General features: G+C 41.2%; 1 protein-coding gene across 1 annotated transcript in view; it reads left to right on the top strand.

The window, feature by feature from the left end:
• The first annotated feature begins 1,942 nt into the window (after window positions 1–1,942).
• Window positions 1,943–17,744, top strand: part of COL17A1 (collagen type XVII alpha 1 chain) — a 39,073-nt gene continuing 23,271 nt past the window's right edge. Inside the window, exons 1-13 of the mRNA XM_079312083.1 lie at window positions 1,943–2,120; window positions 6,415–6,480; window positions 7,160–7,204; window positions 8,034–8,132; window positions 10,089–10,226; window positions 10,557–10,604; window positions 11,505–11,540; window positions 13,133–13,180; window positions 13,505–13,648; window positions 14,851–14,994; window positions 15,706–15,777; window positions 16,183–16,254; window positions 16,602–16,667. Of these exons, the coding sequence (XP_079168209.1) occupies window positions 6,426–6,480; window positions 7,160–7,204; window positions 8,034–8,132; window positions 10,089–10,226; window positions 10,557–10,604; window positions 11,505–11,540; window positions 13,133–13,180; window positions 13,505–13,648; window positions 14,851–14,994; window positions 15,706–15,777; window positions 16,183–16,254; window positions 16,602–16,667 (967 nt within the window). The 5' untranslated portion in view covers window positions 1,943–2,120; window positions 6,415–6,425. The remainder of the gene's footprint in view (window positions 2,121–6,414; window positions 6,481–7,159; window positions 7,205–8,033; window positions 8,133–10,088; window positions 10,227–10,556; window positions 10,605–11,504; window positions 11,541–13,132; window positions 13,181–13,504; window positions 13,649–14,850; window positions 14,995–15,705; window positions 15,778–16,182; window positions 16,255–16,601; window positions 16,668–17,744) is intronic.

Raw genomic sequence — 17,744 nt, 5'->3', positions numbered from 1 at the left:
CCTGTTAAATCACCTTCATGTTGTACCCTACCTTCTTTAACTTTCTAGTGAGAAATTGGCAAAATGTCTCATGAAGAGGTGCTCCTTGAGCACTTTGTTCTTCATAAACAATTAAACCAGGATTTTGTCACAACACTGCAGTGATTAAAATACTGTAATTTTCTTATTTTATCAAAATTGTGATGGCTTCATTTGTTTATACATAAAGAAAACTGGTAGACAGAGGTAAAGGAGGGTGGAAATTTCTCCAATCCTGAGAACATTGTCTGAAAATGTGAGGTCCTATCTCTTGCTCCAGTGAAGTAGGTGTGCCATTCCAGTAAGTCTCCCTCCTCCTGATAGATTTAACAGAGCTAAAATAGCCCAGTGCATTCAGTGCTCTTTCCTTGAACTACTTGTGTGTCTGAAACACATCCTGGATTGTACTGAAAGTGAATGTAAAATAAGATGAATGAAGTGCAGGTGTTAGGGCAGTTGATGACAGGAGGGGCAGTTTGTGTAATGTTCAAAGAGCATGAAGTTCAGAAAGCTAAAGCCACTTTTATCCTTTTGGTTAAGGCTTAAAGCCAAGTGCAGTTCGACCAGGTCTCTGGCTGAGTTCTACACCTATTAATTACTTAATTACCACATGCAGCTTGTTTAGACAACTAAGTGTTCTTTGATTAGTGTTCCAAAAGCAGAGTAATAGATGCTTCCTGCATGCAGAGAAGAAATTATGCTGCATAATAGCTGTCTGACTAAAGATAAATATAAATACAAGGTCTGGGATTTAGGAAATGCATTGATCAATTCTGAAGAGATCATGATCCCCATCAAAAACACTGGGAATAGCCTTTGGGGTGGAGTGCAGTGCAGTAGAGCAGCCATGTCCCTTTGGAAACTTCCAATATGGAACTTAAAATAATAGGACACCATCTTGACAGTACAAGGCTACACCCACTCAAAAAATCTGGGCAAAAATCAACATGAAGTTTTAATTTCTTTTCTATTCAGCACAACAAATCTGTTAAAAACTATGTAGGGTGAGAAAAGCCATGGTGAATTCTGATTCTTACAAAGAACCACAGGGCAGTGAATGGCCCTGTTATGTTCAGTAGGAGGAAAAATCTTTACACAAAGTATAGTTAAGCTATAAAAATCTTTGCTGTAGGACACTCTATATATAAAATGTACAGGTTCAAAAACTAATTGGACAAACTAATTGAAAACCATCTGTCAAAGAATGCCTGCAGTGCTGTCGCTTTTGACTCTGTACACCAGGAAAATATCTGCATGTGCTTGTCCTGTTCAGCTGCTGTTCCCAGCACTGTTACAATGAGCTGTGGTAAGAAAGCAGAGTCCTAAGCTGGATGCAGGTTTGCTTTAACCCACCATGGCTGCCCTTCTGCTTCAGTTCCTATACAGTAAGAAGTTTGCAGGTGGTATGCACAGAAGAAAATTTTTTTCTTACTTAATTTGGTGTATTTTTATTTATTAATATTGCTGTCTTCTGAATAGATATAAATACCTATGGGGTTGGCAAAACACTTCAGATCACTGACTTGAGTTGTTTTCAGCCAGTTTGTAGTACCTGGTAGTTCAGCCCTTTGTATTTGCAAGCAGCAGAATATGCTTAACTTGCAGGCAGCTTTGCAGTGGCATCACCAAGTGCTGTCTACTTTCCTGCAAGAAAATTCCCAAACAGATCTCAGATCATGTATCAGAAAGTACTGCTATACATGTCCACATTCCCTGACATAAGCCTTTATACCTTTGTCTGGGATCTCAATAGTTAACCTACCTGAGTGAATAGGAAGGAGCATTTTTACTTTCAATAAAGTTTGATTCCTGGAGGCAGATTTTTTTTTTCAGTGTGTCAGATAATTTGAAGGGTAGGGTGAGGCAGGAAACCACGACACGCCTTTGTTGGGACTTGTATAAGAGCACGGGAATAGAAAAGCTAAAGAAGGGCAAGAATAAAACAGGATTAATAAAGAAGAGGTGAACATTTTTGGATGATCACTCAGGTTCTGCACACCTTTGGAAGGACATGATATAAAGTGTAGGTGGCAAATTTTTGGTAGAAGGGAAGCAGTTGAGGAGAAAAAAAGATTTTCATTTAAGTAACCAAAGCACTCCAGGTAAGTTACATTAATAGTAATAAAAAAAAAAAAAGGCAGAAAAAGGTATCCTTTATTTTCTGTCTTCCAGATTACTTTAAAAACAAAGCTGACTTTTCAGTCAGGATAAAGGAGGTGTTATATTTTTCTGTAGGGACTACAATATAAAAACAGGTTTGCTTAAAGGCTGGGTAATTTGTGTTTCTGTTTGTCAGTGAATACTATTCTTTTGATGTGACATCCAGTGAAAAGAGTTTATCTGCTGAGAGAACCAAAATGTGAAGCCAAGTTATGGGTACATTTTAATGAGTTTTGTGAAGCTACTGCAAAATAGATAAAGTTTAATTGAATTTCTCTGTTCTGTACTGGCATAGTGAAATGCAGATCATGTGTTGGCTGTTTTTAAAACTTAGCAGATCTGGAATGTGCTGGAGGAGTAGTGGTTGTAAATTGGAGCTTCAGATGGTGGGTGTAGCATGTAATATTAAGGAATAAATCTCTAGTCCTGAGAATGCCTAGAACTGCTTCTGAGTGAAAGTTTGTGTTGCCATGAACAAACTTTGCTATATCTCAAAGAAGTGAGTTTGTTATCAGCAGTGACTCATTGATCATGTATTTTGTGCTGTATTTTTGTCACAGAAGATTATGAGGTTTTGGTCCCAGTAAGTCAGAAGAGTGTGGTTTGAGAATCAGTTTGAATCCTTTCTATGGCAAGTCCAGCAATTTGACCGTAGTGGCATAAAGTAGAAGATTTGCCTTTTCCTGTCTTTAGAGTGACTTCAGTGAAGTTACTTTTCCTTAACTAGTTGCTTCATTCATGAGACAGTGACAGCAGATTTTCCCATTCTGCAAACACTTTTCGTTAATACCAGATTGTTTTTCTCCTTTTCTATGCCATAGCCAAAAAGGTCAGAATGGCCTATTTCTTTTTGAGTAGCACAGTTAAGTAGAGATGGTGAGGATATAATTTTGAAAGGAAGATACCTGGCAGAGCAGAGTGAAGCCTGGGCAGTGCTGTTGCTTGTACTCTGAGATGTGAGCACACATTGGTGTCAAAGAAGCCAGGACAGGCTGTGGGCAGGGCAGAATTTGGTTCCTACAGCATGTCCATGCTTTGGTGGGGCATCTAACCTGCTTCCCTGGAATTTGCATCATTTCAGCCTACAAAATGAGCATATTTGGAAGTATGATTTGATTTGTTCAATTCAGAATGTTTTGGTTTTGATAAAATGACTTGAAAATAACAGCTTTTAGTGCAGAACGGGAAGCTCAAATTCCTAGTCTGTAGGATCAAAAGACCTAATGGATCATTTTTTAACCAATTCTTTTAGTTTCAGGCCTGTGGCAACTGAAAGGCTTGGTTAAGAGGAAGGGGCACCCTGAAAGACATGATATGATGGGAGGCATAGTCAGTGGTATCATTTGGAGGCATCTGCTGAGTGTCAGAGTATTCATGATCAAAAGGTTCTGCTGACATTAAATCTCATATTAATCTCAGCACCTGCAGATGCCTCTTTATCCTAATGGAGTGTCTCACAGCAGGAAACTTTGGAGAGAGCTGAAAGGATGTGCTGTGAGTGCAACAGCATTGTGAGATAAAAACTGGGAGAACATTGTGGTGGGATAAAAGTATCTGAAATGTACTTGCTTTTATTTTTCCACCAAAGGACTCCTTTGTGGCTATTCCACTCCCCTTTGAAAAATATCAGTAGTAAACTTTATTACCATTGCATGCAATACCTAGATTCTAAAGTGATAAGAGGGGATTGAATGTCCTATCTCAGAATGCTTAGTGTCCTTGCCAGTGTGCTGCACAGTGAAGTGGAACAGGGGATACAAGAGGTACCCTGCCTTGTCAGGCTTTTGTGTAAAGCACAGATCTGGGCACATCTTGCAGTGCTAGGCAGTTATTACTATCCTGGTGTCAGTGCTGCTCAGAGAAGCAGCAGCCTGCACAAGTGTGGCAGTGCCACACCTCTCCTGGCTCCTAGTGCCAGTAATGGCTGCTAAAGTTCTCTGTTTCTGTGGGTGCCACAAGCACACTACAGCCCCTGAGCTTATGTAAAAGGGGCCATGGTGTTTCTGTCTTAGCTTCCTGCACTGTTTGACTGATCCCACTTCACAAGTTGCTGCTTGTTGCCCCAAGATGACTGCAGATGACTTCTGTGATTCAACAGCGCTGTTGCTGTGCCACAGACATAACCCACAGCTATGCCTTTGAGACTGCATATAGGAGCTGGGGAGATGAGTCAAGTAATGGAAATGCAGCTCAGTCAGTCTGCTGGCATCCATGTGCCAAGCACACTTGCAAAGGCATTGTGGGCTGGGGCTGGACTATGGCATGCATGGCTCCAAAGATGGACTTTAACCTATTTTTTTTTCCTCCTAATTTCTCAAAGGGAAGGCAAAGATGCAGAAGATGCATTCACTCCTTGGTGGTGCTGGTCTCTTGCAGCATCTATAACCAGCACCACCTCCCAGTACCAGAAAGTGATGTTCTGGGGCTACAAAGCAGTAGGAAAGCAGTTTCCAAATACAAAACTATGCTCCTTGCCAAAAACACTGATAAAGTCAGCAGTGCTGACATCAACACAACAGCTTCTAGCATCTGTTTTTAGGGAGAGGGCTTGAAAGAGGCAGAGATAATGCTTTTCCTTGGAGTGAATGACCAGAAACCTTTCTGTAGACTGTTATCCTGATGGAGGAGGAACTCTGTATCTCAAGTCTTGCATATGTGTTGGAAAATCCCTGGAAATCCCTAATGTTTGCAAGCATTTTAAGGGTTGAGCAGCATCCTGCTGCCATCAGGTTGTGTAAGGACTTGGATGTGTCCTCAAGAGCTCCACTTACAGGGCTGTGCAGTGCAGAGTGAGGGCTGCGGGCACTGGTGTTCTCTGCAAAGTGCAGATGAGTCAGTTATGGGGGGCTAAAGTGGCTTGGCTGGCACTGTGCCTTCTCCACTCAAATTGTTCCTGTCCAGCTCTGGAAACAGCAGGAGCTGGTTAAAGACAGAATTGAGTCTGAATGTTGGATATTCTCTGCTGCATCTTGTCCGTATTTATGCCTGGGCAGTACAAGTGTAACATCAAGGGGGCTGCAGTTTACAGAAGAATAGGAATCATGAGGATCAAACTCAAATTTAACAGAACTGGGGGACATGGTCTTGGGTTCTGCATCAAGCTAGGCTTTAAAACTTGGAAGGAATTTTGCTCAAAGGATTTTTTAGACTCAACATCTTAAATGTGTTGGTTTTGGTACATCTGGGCCTTCAGTTTTAAGAAAAAGACTTCAAATCCAGTGAAGAATTTTGGCCTCTGGTGAGCTTGTGTGTAAATTAAAATCTCTTCCTTCTCATTGTCTGTGGCTGTACAAGATGAAATATTATCTTAGCAAGACTAGGGGCAAGCAATTCTGTTGTTCCTTTGCCAGAAGTGTTTTCTCTTTTATATGATGTCTCTTTTCCACAATCATGTTTTTTGGGGTATTCCTGCCTTGGCAGATAGTCATATCTCTGGTAGAGATTATAATTTTGACTAGAGAGGGATCCAAGTAATGAAAAAGAGTGTACGCAGCATTCACAGCATCAATTCCAACACTGTGTAGACTGACCTGAGCTGGCATTAAAGTAGATCAGATTCCAAAGCCACTGTCAGGATCTCCAAGCTGTTGCTGCTCTACCTGTAAAGCAAGATAAAGCACTTCCTACCTTAAGTTCCTTGCTGCCAAAAATAGATAGTTCAAAAGTACTTCCAGTGGTTTTTTTTGCTTTGCTAAAGTCAGTGCTGTGGCTTTAGCATCGATGTACCCTGAGAATGCACTGTTAGCACAGCAGCAGTATATCTGCTGAGGTTTTTCTGGCAGTACTGGCAGGGTTACTTACTCCTGCAGCTTTGCCTGCACAGTTAATCCTGCTCTCTTCAGTCCTGCCCAGAACAGATGTGTAGCAGTAGTGTTTGGATCCACTGGTTTTCATGAAACTTTTATGGGGCACGGCTGGGGACCATAAAGTACTGTAGTCTGGATATAAATCCAGATCTAAACTGAGTGGGTTTGCTTCAACTGTCTCTATCTCTGTTGGCTTTACAGTCCTTCCTGGTGCTTCAGTTCTACTGCCTTGTGCAGCATCCAGTGTTGTAGGTGGTCCATCACTAGTAATCATATGGCTCTGGAAGGGCTTTCTACTCCCTGGCACAGACATCTTCCATGCAGTCTAGTCCCCACCCAAAGTGACCAAAGTGGTGGGACTTGTGGGGACTTGTTGTCATTTCTTACACTTCACAGAGCTCTGAGTGTAGTCCCTCTGTTTTCCTTGCAGGTGGCAATGATATGGATTCTGTAACAAAGAAAACGAGGCAAGATGGATCAGAAGTTACTGAAAGACGTAAGGAGGAGATTTTAAATTTTTATATGACAACCCAGAAATCCCAGAAATAAATGGCCATTTTTGTAAGGGATTAAATACTGACCAAAGGTCCAGAGCTAAATTCTGTTCCTGGCCGTGGTCTCTGTGTTGAAGTCAGAATAAGGAATAGAATGGGCCAAGATCAGACATTTAGAGATGTGTATCATGACTTGATTGTTTAACCAGATGATTGCCCTGTGGTAGCAGTAGTTCAGACACTGGGATGCTGCTTCTACCTCTGATATCAATACCCTGGGAGGCGTAGAAATTGTCTGGTGGCCTTGAGTAAAACAGGTTAATTTTCTACTGACCTAATGAGAATTAACTAGTAGGAAGCTACTAAGGGGTCTGAGCATGGGCTTTGCTGTTACAGCAGTGGCTGTCATTCAAAAATTTTACAAGGATCTTGTAGAGAAAATAAATCTTTCATGGCAGTAATGTTCTTATTCAGAGCTAGAAAGATCTGCAGTGAAATACATCATTGTGTGATAATGAGCCTACAGCTAGAGCCCCAGGCAGTGTAGTCTTAAGAGACGTTTATTTAAATGAATCAGTCTTCTTTGAACAAGTCATGCTTTTGCATGGAGAATAGGTAGAGCATTGATCCTGTTTGGCTATATTAACATGCCATTAATTCTGTACCCTTTTCTTCCCTCAGTTATTACTGAGACTGTAACCACAAGACTGACATCCTTGCCACCCAGTAAGTAATTCTCAGTCATTGCATTGCTTTTGCTTGGTGCTCTGTCCCTCTCCGTGCTATTTATTTGTCTGCATTATTTCCATTATTTCCATAAATCCCTGGGTGCAGCAGGTCTCAGTGAATAAAGATCTGTACCCAAAGGAAAGCAATTTTCAGAAATGCCTTTCTTCCAAAATACTTGTTACTGGAGAGGAGTAGTTTTTGGGGACAGCCTGTCTAGGTGTTGTCAGAAACAAAGCCACATACTCTGCTAAGACTAGAAGACTCTGCAAAGATTTAAGTCCAGACGTAGGGTCTGTGATTGTCTGTTAGGAACATGAATCAAAAGTAATGGGTCTGCAGGTTCCACTGCTGGGGTTGCAGTGTATTATTTCCCTGTCATCTTACCCAGCTGGCAACAGTGAGTGAATCTTTTCATTAATATCAGAGGTCACAGGTAATTTCTACCTCTGCAGAAAAGCACAAGCTCCAAATAGGGAATAATCCTCTACACTCTTTATCCCACCATATCCTTGTTTAGTTTGCAGCAGCTGGATTGGCAAGGAATTGCATTATCATCTCATTTATGATGAGAGTTAAATTCAGGAGCATCCTTCAGTCTGTGTATGGAGCAAAGCATGACTGCAAACCTGCTGGCTGTGGAGTGTGAATGCTTGTCTGCTCTGCCAAAACACTTCTCTGCATTTCTGGTCTCTCACCAGATATGAAATTGTACTTGTAATTGAGTGTGTGGACAAGTTTGGGTCCCTTCTGCCTTCTCTTGCAGTGTCCTTGCTCTTCCTATCTCCTGCCTGGAGAGAATGTCTCATTTTGTGCTCATCTCTTTCAGAAGGAGGGAGCAGCAGTGGGCTCAAAACATCATCCCACACTGGAGGGAGTGGAGTGGAAAAGCGAACGTACACCCATGGAAGCAGCTATGGGACCTCAAGTAAGGAATGAAACCGCTGCCCAGTAGGAAACAGAGGGCAAAACCAGCAGAAATGGGCTGAGGAGAGATTCAAGGCAGGGATGTAGGGTGAGCCAGGGGCAAGGAAAACGGGATTTATCAAAGTAGAAGTGGCAAATACATACACAAAGTGAACATACTCCTTCCCTAAAGCTAGGTTTGAGAATGGGTGAGTAAATGGCAGAAGTCCCATTTTCCACAGGGAAAACCTAATTTCAGGAGAACAACAAAAAATGTCATTCCTACAGTTTTTAAGAAGTATTTCAGAAACTGAATTTCCCTTCTTTCAGTTTTTACAAATCACAGTCTTTCTGACCATTTTTGTTCTAAAGACAGTTTTGATTAATCTTTTTGTTGATCTTTCTGAGGGTAGAATATTAATAAAGAAATTCCTAGAAAATGTTTTCTAATATTTTGTGTTCATGGCTTTAGCATTTGAACATTCTGCCAAATTTTCTGGACATGCAAAATCAGCATGTGCTGCCTACTCCATAAAACCAGGATTCTTCTCTAACAGCATTCTTTGCCCAGCTGTTAGATTGTCACAGCAAAGGCTTCTGAAGACTAAGCTTCCTAGCCAGGTACCTGGCCCACTTCTCTGGACCCAGTGGGACTGACTATGTAATTCTCCTTTTGGAGAGTTTTTCCTTTTCGAAAACATTCTCTGTGCTCCAAGGGAGCTGACAAACCAAAGGGAGTGAAGTGAACTTTGGATGCTCAAGAGGAGAGTTAGCCTTACCAAAGAGATCTGACAGACACCTGCATGCCAGTTAAAGGCCTGAGTGTGGAATCACTTTGCCTCAGGGCTCACATTAAGTAACTCCAGTGCAGATGGTGGTCTAATTGTCTGGACAATTCTCACCAGTGTGAAAATTGAACCCAGTCCTGCAAACTCAGAGGACTGTGCAGTACTGATGTCTTCCTTTGATTTCTTTCCAGTATGTAGAAGAAGAGAAAAGAACCTGAACTTCAGAGATACTGAGTTCTTGCAATTTCATACAGCATTCTGTAGTCTCTTCTTTCCCACTTTCTTGCAGAATGCCTCTAACAGAGGCCTACTTGTCACAATAGTTCTTTCTGCTGAATTAAATGGAAAAGTTACAGAACAAAACAGGTCCTTATAGAGGGGAAATTGTCACAGAAACACTGTTGAGATCAAAAGGACGCACTTTTTGTAGGGATGGGTAAACAATATCCAGTTTAATCCTGCTGATCAGCATAGATAGTTGCAGCTTATCACAGAGCTCCCTTTTTGCTTTACCCTGATCATACTGCAGCATTGGATTTTGTGCAAGAGTATGAACACATTAATTATGGCTGTTCAGTTCCTTCTCCACATCACTGATGTGAATTAGGGGGGAAATTGTTTCTTCTGTCTACATATAACAGCTACTAATGGCCTCCAGGCTGTCTTGGGCTTGATGCACACCTCAATCACTTCTCCAGAAATGCACTAAGTGGGAGTGTGGATAGCTGCTTTATGGGACAGTGGACTCATCTCTGCTTTCCATTATCTCATAAACTGCATCCTTCATCATTTTGAGTTTGGTTTAACAGTCTCCCAGTTTTTGTAGCCTATGTCAGCTAACACTTGAGTTTGCAAGGGAATCTATATCCTAAGTAAAACTCAGCATCATCCAGAGCTAGATTTGTGCTCAGGGGAGATGGTGCACTGTTGCCATAGGCCAGAACCTGATTTCAGACATATCATTGACAAGATTTGTTTTGAAACCAGAGTGATAACCAGTACTCCCCTGTGCCTTGGATGCTGAGGACAGCCAGAGTTAGACCCTGATATTGTTCCTGTCCATCTTTAGTTGTGAAACAGCAATGCAAATGTGTCCAGCTTAGAAGATAGTAATCTAAAGTACCCAGGGGATCCAGAGTGTACTGCCAGGGTGTCTTCCATTTGCTGAGGGTGTTTTCTTTTAACTATAGGTGGAAGTGGTAGATTGAATTCAACATCATCATCCTCCAGCTACAGACAAGCCCAGTCTCCCAGCTCTACTCTCACCAAATCACCTGGCTCAACATTTGAAAGAAAAACCTATGTCAACCGCCATGCAACATATGAAGGTATCACAGAACGTGCCATAGAAGGGAGACAATGTGCAGTGGAGACAATGTGCAGTGCACTCTGGGGTCACATTAGTGCAGCATTGTCCCCAATACCATTGTGGTTTTCCTAGGAAATGAGCCATCAGGGACACAATTTAATTATTAAGTCCTATTTATCTTAAGAGTAATGCTCATTCCTGAAAGGAATTGTGGCGTATATTTGTTGAAAGATATTAGCAGCTCTTTCATGTGAAACCTGAATAGCTCTTTTCTTTTTTTTTTTAATGGAAATGTTTGCTGCCCACTGAGATGAAGCAGTATTAATGAACACCTTTCTGTTCTTTGCAGGGAGTTCCAGTGCCAACTCTTCTCCTGAATTCCCCAGAAAAGATTTTGGTACGTCCTTTTTAGAGCTGTTTCTCTAAATGTTATGGCAGGTCATGTGAGTTGATGACTATAATGGCTTTTTGCACATTGCTGTGTCCTGCTCTACCTATGCTACCTCTGTATTGGGCCATCATGCAGCTCCTTCAGAGGAGCTATTTGGGATTTACATTAACAGCTGTAAGTCAGCTCTCTAGCTGATCAAACAGAGGGTGCATGCTGTATATTTTCTATTCTCAGCTGTGATGCTCCCTGTATGATATAGGACATGAACAGGAGAAGACAGACATAGGATACTTCATAGCATTCCCTTCACCCTTCCAGAATAGCTGGGAGAACAGCTGCAAGCAAGAAAGTCCAGACTCTTAGGATTTTAAGTCATTGCTGGATATACTTTTCCAGTAGCTCATTTCTAGACTTCATCAAGTATATAAGGAAAAATGAAGTGGCTATCAAGTGATATGTTTACACTGAACACAGCAGGTATGAGCTTGCCCTGTCCAAACTCTGAGCTGCTGATTTTACTCAGTGAAGATAATGAAACATTATGATCAGGTCACCTTCTGGCTCATAGAGGCAGGGTTTCACAATAACCAGCATTGGTCAGTGGGGTCAACAGGCCTCTTAACTTCCTTTTGGCCATTTAAAATGGGACATCACTATCTATGAACTACATTTCTCTGTATAAAAGAAACAACATCTGGTCCAGAAAGGTAAAGGTGCTGCTGATTCTTTAAGATACCTTATGGTCAAAGGGGCCTGGTAAAAACTCTTAATGGTTCAATTCTCCCAGCTGTGCTTCAAGAAGAGTTACTCCCTGAATAAAAGCACCCTGAGCAAGATCAGTGTGCTGGTTTTCAGAAGTGTCATGGGCCATAAAGACTAATACGGCTTATCTCTCGTTGTTCGCAGCATCTGCCTCTACGAGAGGGAGAAGCCAAAGTCGAGGTGAGTAATGCTGTTCTTTGAGAAGCCTCCTTTTTTCAGTTAAGCATAATTCAGGTGTTAAATACACCTGTTCTTTAGCTGGAATCCACCAGTTTACATGTAGAGCCATCAGATGAGGTACCTGGATCTACACCACTTCATATGTGAAGCATAAATCTGTAAACAGTTGTTTAAACAAGCTTGGTATAAAAATTGACCTTAGTGAAGGTCATGTTAGTTCAGACTGTGTCAGAAAGGAGGATCTACTTGGAAACTTGGAAGTCTGAGGGCACAGGACATAGTCTTCCATCTTGTCTACTCACTACCAAAACCTTAGTCCATCCATGCTCTGGGACCAGTCTCTAACATATTTGCAGTAATTGCATTCATGCTTCTCCTACTGTGATCTGTCTTGCAAACCATAAAGCCATATCCTGAAATAATCTCATGCTCATAAGAAAGAGATTGTTGAGGAAATTGGAGACTTACAGCTCACTGTAAAGCTCTGCATTGTTTAAATCATTCAGCTCTTCTAATAATTTATTAACAGTGTTGGGGAAAGAAGGTTTATCTTGGTCTCCAAGAATATAGTATCTGTTTCCAGATGCTTGAAGAGGAAACTATAATATCACTTTATTCAAGTTAATTTTAGCAGCGGATATAAATCACAGCATGGTCTTGCACAGTCCTCCTGGAGAGTGTCACATTCCCAATTATTCTGCCTCAGATCACCACAGTCTCCTCTAGCACAGTACATACCTGGGCTCCCAGCAGAACTAGGCCATGAGTGATAAAGTAGACACCAGAGAATCAGGTCTAGCTTCTCATATTACTTCAGAAAATAATTCCAATCCATCATCTTCTCCACATGAATGCCAAGATAGTATTTCTTTTCAAGTGTATGCACCGTCAGATTTCATCATGAGGAGCATGTATCACATGTTCTGGCTGGCCACTTTGCTTGTGGGAAGTCATTTTAAAGGCCTACCCCAGCCAAAACACATTACCTTTTTAGTTTCTTCTGCTGGACAGTAAGGATCCAGTAAAACTAAGGTAATAGCATTGGGTACCTGGTGAGAATGTTGGCAGAAAATTGGACTGGTTGCATTCAGTGAGCCAAAAGAGAAATCAGCACATAGTAAGAGACTAAATCATGCAGCCCATTGTAGAGATGTCAGTTTTACCCAAAAATAGGAGAGAATTTGTGTATTTAGTAAACTTATTTTGATTCTTTATTTTTTTGTTCAGAAGGACAATAAAAATAATATTTGTGATGAGTGGCAACATCAGTGTGATTGAGGACTACATAATTAGACCTTCTGTATATCTGACAGTAGCAGCATTATTAACTTCAGCAGAGGCTATCAGTGAGTGAAATATAATTCCCTGGGATTGAAAGTAATAAAATGTGATCCCAAAACAAAAAGTAGCCCAAGCCCATTTCCAACAAATTCACATGGGCCATGAGTACTGCATAGATTAAGCAGAAAGACAGCAAGGTGGAACATAGACAGCAAGAAGGAAGGCATTCACTTTAGCCTGAAGATTCATTCCCAGCCCAGGGCACAAATTAATCTCTCTCTGTATTCATGATCTGCTTTTTATCTTCCCAGAGAGTGAAATACGAGTCCGACTGCAGAGCGCATCTCCCTCTGGCAGATGTAAGTTATTGCAGGGGTATCAGGCATCAGTTAAGGGGTGTTGCTGCTAGGGTTATGTCTTTTCCTGTTAAAAGCATTAATTTGAGTCCCCTTTTTGGACAAGGAAGCATGCTGTGGGTTAGGTGGTGTTCTTGTAAAGAAGTAAAATGGTGCTTAGTCTCAGAAACATCCTCTAGACCTTTATCATTAAGTGGCACGCCCAGAAAGTAACAACTTCATAAACATGCAGATAAATTTGACTGAATGATTTAGATCCAGAGCAAGATCACAGATCAATGAAACACTGGCTTTTGGGTGACTCTGGACACTTGCTTTTCCTGCTAGGGACAGAGTTGGATGATGTGAAACGTTTGCTGAAAGGAAGTCGATCTGCCAGCTGCAGCCCTACTCGGTCACCATCCGGTACACTCCCGATACCGAAGAAGGCTGTGGTGGAGACAAAGATGGTCACAGAGAGCTCTCAGTCAGGTACTTGGCTTTAGCAACGTTGTATTCATTCCAAACAGCATTTTCTGTAAAAAGTACCCAGTTACTGAAAACATCCAGATCAGAATACATGGTATCCCTGTTACAGAAAAAGGGTCAGAATGCTGTCCAGATGTTGCTGTAGCAAGAACTATCTTGAATATCTTTCTAGTGACTAGTCTGATTTCCAAAATCATTAGTCCATTCTTCCTGCCACCAGCTTCAATTCAGAAGTATATCTAGAAATAAGAGCTCTAAGCAAGTGTGTCTGAGTGATTTGATCTCTTGTCTCCAAGTGAGACAGAGATAGGACTGAAGACAACATTTCAGTGAATGATTTCTTATCCATACAATTTGATAATAACTCATCAGGAACTTTTTGACAAGACAAGGGGAAATGGCTTCAAACTGAAAGAAGGCAGTCTTAGATCAGATGTTAGGAAGAAATTCTTTACTGTGAGAGTGGTTAGGCACTGGCACAGGTCACCCAGAGAAGCTGTGGATGCACCATCCCTGGAAGTGTTTCAGGACAGGATGGATGAGACTTTCAGCAACTTGGTCTAGTGGAAGGTGTCCTATCTATAGCAAGAAGTTGGAACTAGATGATCTTTGAGGTCCCATTAATCCCAAACCATTCTGTGATTCTATGGTTCTGTGATTCCATAACTGAAGTGATACTTCAAATACTACAACCTTTTTTAGTTATTTATACACCTCATGACAGCGCTTGGAAGTGGTATTGACTTTGACTCCCTTGTCTTCCACCAGTGTCTAAGGACAATATCTTTTATCTTACTCAGAGCTCCAATGCTGTCTAAACCAGAATTTTAGTCCAATACTCTAGTGAACTAACCAGAGATATATGTGGGAAGCAAAAGCCATACATCCCATGGCCCAGGGTGATTTATTGATGGAATGGAAGACTGGAGTGGTTTATTCTGGTACCACAAGATCTATGAGCAATGAAATCTTTTGAAGGTATTTTGTGAATGATCATGCTATCAGGTCAATCCTTATTCCATGGGTTAAAATTTGTCTGGGCTGTAATCAGCTGACATTTGAGGTCAGTTATGCCCTGCTAACCTGAAGTGACTGGGTTGATTCTACAAGAGTAATTGAAATGTGACTTGTTTGCCCTGTAAACTTGCAGTGCTAAACCACAAGCCTCATTGAAAACCACTTCTGTCTGTTTGGGTTTTTTACAGTGTCAGGGACATATGACACAACCATACTGAACACTGCCCTCCCTTCATACATGTGGTCCTCCACTCTGCCTGCTGGGTCTTCCCTTGGTGGATACCATAACAGCTCTTCCTTGATCAATGCCATGTCTCACTCTACAGGATCAGGTATGCTACCTGGATTGCCCTGATTTGAAGGATGGAACTATCTTAAATCTGGGTAAAAAGCAGGGGGTTTTTTACAAAGCACAAACTGAAATGATGAAACAATCAAAATGGCAAGGGATATGCTTGAATTTTCTCTGGTTTTCTGTAATTTGATGGTCTCTGCTTCTACATTGACTGTATCTGAAAATCTTTCTTTGTGAGAATTTATTGTCCTGACTCTCTGACTGTCACTAAATTTTCATTATGTCTTCGTCAATGAGGTAAAGCTCACTTTCCCTATAAAAGCTAGTTTAGATGCAAATTAATTTTGAATTATCCTGGCCCATTGTAAGAATGTTATAGGTAAGTTTTGTGTGTTCTTACACCTGGTGAGGCCCATTTCTAAATGCCAGGGATTCTGCATTCCCAGTTGCAGAGAAAAAGCACAAGAAGCTTTATGGTGGAATACTATTAAAAGCTTTATTTTCTCTCACTGTCCCATGATCTCATCTTGTCTGAGGTGGAATTTTTTTGCCTTTGTCAGTTCAGTAAAAGAGTGGTTTGTTGTCACAATTTCCAAGAATTTCCTTTGTGCAATTATTGTGCATTATCATTAGTTTCATTTCCATTAGTTGTCTCTTAATTTCTGAGACTGTGCCACTGATCTTTGGGTTTGGATTTATGGTTTATGATTTCAGAGAAGTAATAACATTTCACTTCCTCTTTTTTCAGTTTTTGGTGTTCCAAATAACATGGCTCCCAGCAATCATACTCTGAATGCAGGCCTGAGCTCTTCCTCTACAGGTCAGATTTTTCTCCCCTTCACACTTTGCCTTTTCTGGCAGACAAGTACAGTGAAATAACACCTATATATCTATATAGTTTCTCTCCTGTTCCTCATCTGAGTGTCAGCAGCTCTTTGCCCCACCTGCAGAAATGTCTATGCCTATGTCCAGCCATGAGAGTGGCCTCACATTGTAACTCAAGATAATATTTTAAAATGGTCACCATTATTGTCCTGGGCCAACAATAACAAAACAAGTGAACTAGGTTGCAAAATATTTTGTCAGGCCTGTGGTGCCTCCAGAAAGCTGGTGGAATTTGTTGGGAGGGGTCATTATTTTTGTATCACTTTATTTGGGTTTTAACCAGAATGCCATCTGCACTGCAGGACTCCTATAACCCTCATTGCAATGTTTTTCTTTGCAGTATTTGGAGTTCAAAACAACCTGTCTCCAAGCACCACTTCTGCAACCCAGAATGCTACAGCAGCCTCTGCAGGTCAGCAACAAAGTAAGCCTAGAGAAAGCTGGGGGTCACCAATGTGTGCTTCCTTCTCCCACCTGTTCTATAGTGACTGGAAAGCTCATCTTTAGAGGCCCCTTCACCACCATCTTCTTGTGTGGCACTGTGTGGTATGAAGGGATACTGAGGAACATTCCCTCTGCTTCGCATGCGCAGGAACAGCTCCCAGTGCTGATGCACTAGAGATTTGCTTGCTGGGGAAACCCTTGGTTGTTTGAGTTGTCCTAGGAACACTGAATGAGAAAAGATTTTTTAAATGCTTTGGTGCATGTAGATCCCTTGTTATCCTTCATCTCTGTCATTGTTGGATTCCTTCTTTGCAGCATATGGGATGAAGAACACTTCTCAGAGCAACACCATGGCAAGTACTGGTGTGTCTGCCTCAGCAGGTGTGTATCATTTACAGGTGTTTAGGCATGGCCTTGCACAAGCATATCATAAAAATGAGTTAGAGATTCAACATAGCTGAGTGACACTCAAGGGTGTAACTTGTCACTAGCCAAGTCTCCTACTGCTACCTTTGTGAAAAGAGAGTCTAAGAATGAGCAAATGGACTGGTCTGATTCAGATCTCTGTAATAATTTGTATTGTTTAATTCTGAGATATTTTTGCTTAGAAGGCAGGGAGCTAGATAGAAGAGCACACATGTAAAATTGTACTTCATTTGAACCCAAAACATTTACAAGGTTGCTCTTAAAAATAATTTTTCAGTTATACTGGCTTCAACCACTCAAAAATGAAGAAATTGACTTATACATGATCAGATTATGTTTTTTTAATGAGAGAAGCTGTTTGTCCTTGAACAGTCAGGATTCATCTTTTCCAGCTCTTTTCTGCAACTCTGAGAGTTATAAATTACACTTCTTTTTTTGTGTGTGTGTCAAGAAAGCCAAGTTTGCCTTGTAATCCAAGGACTCCCAAAGACAAGGCTTTAAAATAGATGTGAAGACCACAGAAATTATGATAACATTTCTAATAAAGTTTTGCTCCAGATTCTGCTAGAGTAATGGAATAATGCCATTCTGTTTATCTTGATTTTCAGTATTATGTCAGTGTGTGCAAATTCATGTTTATACACAATTCCAGACATACTTCATAATGCCTAGTGTCACAGGAGTGACCAGTGATGGTTTTGAGCCTTGTTTGGCCTGTGCCAAACCTCAGTAAACTGCAGTTCAATGTCTCCTAACCTTGCCAGACTCCTGGAATATGGAGTGCTTTGTGCTTGACAGAATAACTTGGCAGTGCTTGATGGGCTGCTCAGCTTGAGCTGTGCTGGCTCTGCTGACCCTTGAATATCTCTCTCAGGCTGAGTTTCTCTGACTCCACAGGAAGTGTATTTGAGGAGCAAAGAGCTCATTGAGCAAATCACTTCTACATATGATTGAATTACAGATGTTCTCCATTTCTGACAGCGGGGGCTCCCCTGCTAGTGAAATGCACATCTCCAAAGAAACCCAATGACA

Source organism: Erithacus rubecula (assembly GCF_903797595.1).
Source record: "Erithacus rubecula genome assembly, chromosome: 9".
NCBI classification, from domain to species: Eukaryota; Metazoa; Chordata; class Aves; order Passeriformes; family Muscicapidae; genus Erithacus; species Erithacus rubecula.
Note: the sequence above shows the minus strand (reverse complement) of the source record. Positions and strands in the feature narration are given on the sequence as shown.